The sequence below is a fragment of the Rhinoderma darwinii genome, chromosome 5 (genome assembly GCF_050947455.1).
Source record: "Rhinoderma darwinii isolate aRhiDar2 chromosome 5, aRhiDar2.hap1, whole genome shotgun sequence".
Lineage (NCBI taxonomy): Eukaryota > Metazoa > Chordata > Amphibia > Anura > Rhinodermatidae > Rhinoderma > Rhinoderma darwinii.
Window position 1 is genome coordinate 62,287,955 of NC_134691.1, and position 8,643 is coordinate 62,296,597.

The window sequence follows — 8,643 nt, forward strand, 5'->3', positions numbered from 1 at the left end:
TGCAGAATAGTGCATATTACTAAGCTATTCTGCCTATAAGGGGCAACATAAACTTACTTCACCTATGATGCCAACATAAACAGAGCCACAAAAAAATGTACTAATGAATTTTGCAGGTAAGAAATCTGTCGTCTCAAAAGGTGAAAAACCATTTTACTTGCATAAGCTAATCAGAACCACAGTCTTTTTACATTTCACCCTTGTGCACTCAAATAAAAATAACACTCATTGAAAGTAGATACCGTTTGATGATTTTTTTTATCTACTCCACACAGTTAAAACAGGTAAACATAGCAAACATAATGAAGATGTAATACAAATATGCTAGATTATACATTGAATGACCATATACTCTGTTGCCAAAAAATAAAAATACTTTGAATAATGGGATTTGTCAGGAATCTTTATTAACAACCATATTTTAGTATAGGTACAGGAGAGAGTTTAACCGGTTAAGGACTAGGCTGTTTTACAGCTAAATGACCAGAGCAAATTTTACAATTTTGCTATGCGTTTCTTTAGATGACTATAACTCAGCAGGTGAATAAAGTTCATCTTTGAATTTTACACTCTTTTTAAAGGACAGATAGGGCTTTGTTTTAGTGGCATTTGTCAGTATATATCATTTTTATTTTTTTCTCTAAAGTGGGCAAAATTGGAAAAAATGCAAGAATTTAGCAATTGCGCCAGTTTATGCTAGCATTTTTCACACACAGTATGGACCACGGACAAAATTAATCTCCTTTCACATTCTTCCACTTCTCCTGTGCATGGGGATACCAAATATGTGTGCCTTATTCACTGTGCGGGCATGTGCCAGGGCTTGGCATAAAAGGAGGCTTTTTGGCCTTTTCGGTCCAGGAATTTTGAATTTGATTTTATAGCCGCATACTGTTTTCTGGGGGGCCTAATGCTGCTGAAAGATTAGAATCACCCCATAAATGACTTCATTCACACAAGTAGACCCCACAAGGTTTCCTTCAAGGGGTTTATCATATTTTTAGACAGTCCAGTTTTCTTCTGAAAGTTTCTTGAATAAGATGGATCAAAATAAAATTAGCAATTTTTTAGCAAATGCGTCAGTTTATACCAGCATTTTTCACACACGGCATAGACCACGGCCAAAATTCATCTCCTTTCACATTCTGCCACTTCTCCCGTGCATGGGGATACCAAATATGTGTGTCTTATTTATCACATAGAGATGTAGGAGGGCGGACGATAGAAGAAGCTTATTTCACAAATCGCTTTTTTTCAAAGCTGGTTTTACAAAACAGAGTTTCTATAACACGTCCAAAATATCTGCTCTTGAAGCAGAAATCCCAAAATATTCATCTAGGGGTATAATGGGAATTTATTTTTTTGGGTTTTCTAAAATAAGAAATTGCAGGTTTATGCAAATGGAGCTCTCCAGCAGATGAACTTTAGAGAATATGCAAACATGACATCCACCCCCCACCCATTCCCTCCCTCACCCTTGGAGTAAAATCAGGGGAAAAATAAAAACGTAATGTAGGGCAAATATATTATATTGTTGACGACCAAATACACATGCCACAAGAATTTGGAAACCAAAAGCTTTAATGTATATACAGACCACCACAACATGTCACAAATAAGCTTTTGATGCCAACTTGCTCAGAACCAGTGTAATGCTCATTGAACTGAGCTTTTTTTTTTTACATAACTTGACTGAAGGTCTCATTTTCGGTCGTAGATACGAGTGCACTTCACATCTTTGAAAACGCAAGTCTAGGAAAAACATACGGAAAGTTTTAAATAAAAATTAATGAAACACTATTACAAGGGACTAAGTATTGAAGCAGCAATTCCTTAGGGTAGAGTCCCACAATTCTGCTGTTAATCCCCGGTAAAGTCAGGTAGCCATTGGCTACCACAGGTGGGTTGGATTTCAGCTGATACTATGTAGGACTGAACCCTTACAATGCAGATGACATGATTATTTCCAGTTATATCATAAAGCTGACTAAGGCTAGGATCAGTTTTGATGCAGTTTAAGGCACAGGAGTGGATACAAAGAAATTTTATATATATTTTACACACACCTTTTTTAGTTTGATGCATTTCTGGCTTAGTGTCAAAAAACTGCATCAAAAATGTGTGTAATCCTGGCCTAACATGGGAAATGCAGTCAAAAGGATCTTCTGATCAGATGCATGAGAGAAGATTGCAGGAATTTTGACCATCCAAAACTTAATAAAAGCGTTCTAAGGAGCAGTTGAACAACCTTTTCAAAGACCAAGACCAAAAAAACATTACATTAGCAAAATCAACTTCTTTATCCCTACAAAGACTTCAGAGAGGTTACACAAAACTTATCAGGACTGAGTGGAACAAGGTGATGGGTGTGCAGACCCAAGGTTCATGTCTCAGACCTCAATACCATGCAGTTGTTGAGCATCTACAGTATACATAGAACTGGACCTATAGACATATCAATGTAACTGCACAGGACATTATCCCTGCACATTGAGGATTATGGGCCACTCAGCTTGAGGGGGAAACCTAAATAATCTGATGCCTCAATCCATAACCATTCAAAATGTTAGAAAGTGGTAATTGACACTTTGGACCGATCTACTTTGAAAACATTCTCGTTACAGATTCCTGAACTTACTGTGATCATGCGCTTATCTTTCACTTCTCTATTAATCGTAGACTCTTTGCCATCCCACGTTTGCTTTTGTATCAATGACCCATTCTCAAGAGTAATGATTGACTGTAGCATAGAAAACAAAACGTAAATTTCAATTAGTAGGAGAAAAAAAATAAAAATAAAATGTATATATAGCATGAAGCCGGCCTTATTCACATTCCTGGTCTACTCTATTGGTTCTTCACTAGTCCAGGCGCAAGGTTTTAAAAGCAATATTTTTCCACCAATTATATTGCCATTCCCATGTCAAAATGGATCCAACACATCTTGTATTCACATCTGGTGCTTAGAGGGTCTCAGTGAACATACAAGTGGGTTCAGTACTCCAGCCATTTCATAACACACAGGGTTACAAGTAGGTCAGAAGCAGATTGCTCCATGTAAATGTAAGACGAAGTTTTGACACCACAGCTGGCCCTAGAGCACACCTGGGCACGGTGTCTACAACAGTGCCACTCAAACTGAGGCAGGTCTCATTGGTAAGGCGTGGCTGGGGAAGGATTTTGACAGGAGCATTCATATTCTGAACTTTCCTATGGCACTGGTCTCTCTGGCTGATTTAGCATCATAGTTTACTTCGGGCATGCTTCATATATTGTTCTTGACTCAGGAGAAAAAATTAGCGATATTGTAAATTTTATCATTGACAACCACTGATTAGGCCCAGGCAGCAGCGTAACTATAGGGGGGAGGGGGGGGGGTCACAGCAGTTGCGACCGGGCCCCTAAGCCTGGGGGGCCCCCGTTGCCATACAGCATGCTGGTTAAATAAATCGGTGCTGTGAAGCCGGCACTTCCTGGTTATGGTCACATGGTACACTTAGTGTACCATGTGACCGTGACACGTCTTCCAGCCAATGCAGAGGACTCCAGGTGAGCTGCAGAGTCTGTATTGTATGGTGTTGACTGTTTGCGGTGGAGCCCGTTAAATTACAGGCCCCCCCCCCTCTCCACTGCAAACTGCACAATACATTACAAACTGTAGGTCGCGTCCCCCTTGGGGGTCGCGAGTCATTCACAGAGGTCTCGGTTCCATTCAATGCTGGAGCAAGGAGTTGACGTCTCCTTGCTCCAGCATTCACTGTACCCCAAGCGGCTCAATGCAGGTAGACGCGATTTAGTGACATCGCGCTGAGTCACTCATAGCACATACCGGAGGCGGTGAAGGATCCCCACACCTGGCATGGGAAAGGGGTTAGGTAAGTAATTGTTATTTTTCTATTATGCACATATGGGGTATTATACTGTATGGGAAGCAGACATGGGGGCATTATACTGTGGGTCTGAAACGGGAAGCATTATATGGTATGAGGCATTATACTACGGGGGCTGTTGGGCAAGGGTAGGACGCCCCCCCCCCCCCCTCCAAGCTGAATTCTTGCACCTGGGCCCATGAGCCTTTGGCTATGACCCTGGCATCACCATACATTGGCTGGCAAGGCCACAAGAGGGCTCTGGGTCTAATGACTGTTTCTCAGTATGCAAAAGGAATAAGGCCCTAACACAGTAGTCAAGATACACACATTTCATAGAATCTTCTCAAATTTTACACACCAAGCTAAAACTAGTCCTCACCTTGACCTTCCTGCCATCTGCAGTGGTTTCATCAAACTCCTCGCCTAACTTAAAGCTCAGCTCTGTGTTCTTAAAGGTGCTTGATGTTTTTATAGTCCACTCATCCCCATTTTTACAGATAGTCACGTCAGGCTTCAAAGTACAAGCAGTTTTGCGGGTGAGAAATGCCACACCTGGAGGAAGGGAAGATGTTTTGTATGTTATAAACAAGATTTGTACTTACACCAGAACAAAAACTCCTTTACACAGGTGGGCAGCACTGCAGATTTACATATAGAAAATTAATTGGCAGATAGTAAAGTATTTAACAGCTATACAATCAGAAATCTTAAAATGGGCAGATTTAACAGTCTGGAAGGTTTTTATTTTTTTTAAAAACAATCACTAAGCATTCTGGCTAGGACATAACTTGGGGTCATTTCGGCCCTGTGTGCTCAAAAACCAATCTCCATGTTGAGAGCTTGGGCAACCTCTTCTCAGATTGTGCCCCGCAAGATAAAAGCATTCAGGGGAAGGGAACGCTACTTGAGTGCTTCCTGTAATGAAAACCCCTAAGGAGGGGTTATGGTCCCATGGCAGGGCACTTCTAAAATCAGACTCATCCGCATTAACCCCCTTCCCAACATCCATTGTTCTCCCCCACACTGCAGGTGTAAGCTGTATATGACAGCCAACACCCTGCTCCAACAGCCAGGAACGGAGATAACTGACCCCAGCCATTTAACCACTTAGATGCCATTGACTGCAACATCTAGGCAGTTAGAGGCGGGGAGGCCCCCCTCTGTCACCCCATCAGCCCCCCCCCCCCCCACAACTAGATTTTGGGATGTTGAAGGGGTTCTTATGGCAGTCAGATGGCTAAAAGAAACTTAAAAAAAAAAAAAAGTTGTAGATAAAGCAGTCTTGTGCACATTATGCAAGTTTAGCTTAGTCATTTAAATTCCCTTACCTACCAATAGGTTTTGAAAATGGATCCCCAATAGGGGGGGGGGGGTGGCATCAACAATCAAGGATTAGGGCATTTAGAGGCAAATTGAATCTGTGTCCTAAAGGAAGGCTAACTTATCTGCCACCACGGTGTTTGGTTAAAAGAAAAAAAAGGGTGGATCCAAGGGTGGAGTGCAGAGCTGTAGAGTGACCTTTATCAGAGGAGATTAAGTCATTGCAACATCGAGGCATTTCTTCATATCGAGACAGCCGCACACATAAAGTGCGCATCAGTACAGACATGTAGAGGATACACTACAGAAGTTACAAGACTTAACCAGATTCACCATAGGGAACAATGAAGGGGCAGCAAAATGCCACTCACTAAAGGTGCTGTTCACAGTCACAGCTTCTGTTTTATAAGAGCCGTGACATTTTTGTGATAGACCGTATCGACAATTACCCCCCACACAGCAGTCTACGTAATTCTGCCCATACATTGCCACTTGTAGAGGGAGGGTAACGTAGTTTTGCTTAAAAAAAAAAAATAAACACAAGGTTTCCAGATTGCATTACAACATACAATATTATCAAACTAATAATCACTGCAACAGAGAAAGGAATACAGGAGAATCTCCACAACCACGTTTAATTTTACTGAACAAACATTTCCTTGTAGAAGTCCGCTACCATGACCAGATTTTCTAGGGCAAGTATCCTGAATTAGGATTGAGACCCAGCAGTGAGCACCCAAAACATGTTGTAGGGGAAAGAAACTTTCCACCTTTGGCATTTCAGTTGGTGTCTGCTGACAGACATTTAAACCAAGATAAATAAAAAAAAAATAGTAGGTTCTAGGTATGGCAACTATAACTCAAGATCTACTCTGACGCAGAAGTTTAATTTGAATCTAAGTGAGGCCTCCGTAATTGTGGATAACACTGATCCATTCATTTCTATGGCCCACGGACACCTCTCTATTTTTACAGGAAGGTGTCTGGGTCAGAGATGACCTGCAAAAAAAAAATAGGATGTCCTATTTCTTGAGTTTACAAGAGGTGCGCCTATACTTCATAATGGGAGCATAGCCTGAAGGACAGTCCAGCCATAATCATGGACCGTGCACATGGCTACAGCTTTTTGCACGAGGACTTGGAAGTAGAAATAAGACACCATAATTTATATGGCCAGAACGCAAGCCTAATTGCACAAAATATGACTGATCTTTCAGACATTAGCCACATTAACCTTCCAAGAGATCAGGTTTAGAACCATTTTAGTGTTTAAGGAATGGCAAAGCGATCACAACCCCTCCCTTTACAAGCAGTGCAGTCTGATAAAGAGTCCACAGTCATACAAGGTTAAGCCCCAGCACAATAAAGCATTGACAGGCAGCTGGGAAATGCCCTTGAAAAAAAAGGGACATCTAAATTCTGGGGGGACTTGAAATTCCTGATATTAGAGGAGAGCAATTCTGAGAAACCCATTAGGACTTCGCTAGTTATGAAATTCCGTAAGAGCATGAAAGTGGCTCCATCTCCGAGCTTCACTACAAAAACAGAAGCAGATTTGTGGATATGTCAGTGTTATAATAACCAGAGTAAGAGTCCTCTAAATGCCCGCTGGAGTTTTGTCAGTCTATAGGGACTGCCAGGGTGTAACTCAAACCACATCTAACTTATAACACAGAGCAAGTGTAGAAGGAGTAACTTTAGCCTGGATACACAGCAGTTTGCATGGCATCTAATGCAGCCAGATGTTACATTAAACTCTATAGTAAAGTAGTAGATTCACTGCACACAACTGCAATGTGGCTTGTGGTGTTCGAGAATTGTGGTAAATGTCCCCCGCCACGGCTTAAATGCAGGGGGGGGGGGGGAATAACTGAGATACTTTTACTTTGAGCATTTTTTTTTTAATGCGGTTTCAACTGCCAGAATTCTGCATGTGAAGGAGGCCTTATACCTGTATTATATATTAGATCACAAGCCTTAGTAACATTTTCTGTCTCACATTACTCATTAACATTTTTACACATCACCAGGAGTTCTTCACCACTGATAGGTCATGTTCACACATGGCAGGAGTTCCAGCAACTATGTCTCTTCCATACAGAATTGGGTTGTTTCTGTAGCACATGCATAGAATTTTTTACAAAACCCATTCAGATGTATTGGACAGTCCCACAAATTTCTACAACAAATCTGCCAGGTGTGAAAATACCAATAAATCTGCCCCATTGATATCTACAACACCTTAAAGCCAGTATTCACACAGCTACAAGCCTAAAACCCCCACACTACCATATGTCACTTATTAGAGACCATTTACTTACCAACTTCCTCCATGTATTTGTTGAAATCATCGCTGTTGTTCTCAGTGAGTTTCCATGTGCCCAGCAATTCATCACACATTATGGCGGTGTATGGGAAGCAGCTACCAGTAGAACAGAAGACGTTTACTAGAGACAGTGAGAAGGACTGAGGAGACCATGAGCCTTTATAGCGAGGGGCTGAGCTGCGGTGATGTCATACCAGTCATTCAGCTGGGTGAGAACTCCCTCCATCCAGCTGATTCAGCACTTGTGCTCTGATTTACTACACAACTTCCCTCCTTTACTGTTTAAACAAGAAAAGACTTGTTAGTACAGCCATTTCCCATCGTGTACTTTGATCCACGCCCAGACTCGGTCTACCCTGAAAAGGTGTCTTAAATATTCAATTTTTCGCTTTCACTGAGAAAACTGGTCTTGATGTTGTATTTAACCGTAGCGCCCTGGGCTAACAGTAGCTTATTCATTAACCATTTCATATCAGGATATTCAGGATTTCCAGTCACTATCAAATGTTGCATTCTAGAGTTTGCAATGTGGAATAATGCGTAGTAGCTGAGACGTAAACCAAAATATGGTGTTTAGTAATACTAATGTTATCAAATATGACTTTACATTTAGTATATGTGGTGGGTGATGATCATATATTTAGTGCTGAGCTACACTGAGATTTCTACTATACAATGCCCAGGCTCTAAGTCCGGATTCACACGAGCGTGTTCGGTCCGTGATATACGGTCCATATGTCGGCCGCATCTCCCGGACCGAACACAATGCAGAGAGCCGGGCTCCTAGCAGCATAGTTATCTATGACGTTAGGCGTCACTGCCTCTCCGCGGAACTACTGTCCCGTATTGAAAACATGATTACAGTACGGGACAGTTTTCCCGCAGCGAGGCAGGGACTCCTAGCATCGTACATAACTATGATGATGCTAGGAGCCCGGCTCCCTGCAGTGTGTTCAGTCCGGGAAATATGGCCGACGTATGGACCGTATATCATGGACCGAACACGCTCGTGTGAATCCGGCCTAAGAAAAGATTCTCCAGCATTGTAAGGGTATGTTCACACGCTAGACTAAAAACGTCTGAAAATACGGAGCTGTTTTCAAGGGAAAAAAGCTCCATAAACGT

General features: G+C 41.8%; 1 protein-coding gene across 1 annotated transcript; it reads right to left on the bottom strand.

Annotated features, from left to right (window-relative positions):
- Positions 1–1,563: 1,563 nt before the first annotated feature.
- LOC142652499 (fatty acid-binding protein, adipocyte-like) lies at positions 1,564–7,693 on the bottom strand. The gene is made up of 4 exons (XM_075828145.1): positions 7,514–7,693; positions 4,252–4,424; positions 2,639–2,740; positions 1,564–1,752 (listed from the first exon to the last, which is right to left on the bottom strand). Exons 1-4 carry the CDS (start codon positions 7,590–7,592, stop codon positions 1,702–1,704), a joined length of 405 nt encoding a protein of 134 aa, XP_075684260.1. The 5' UTR covers positions 7,593–7,693; the 3' UTR covers positions 1,564–1,701.
- Between the last annotated feature and the right edge of the window lie 950 nt (positions 7,694–8,643).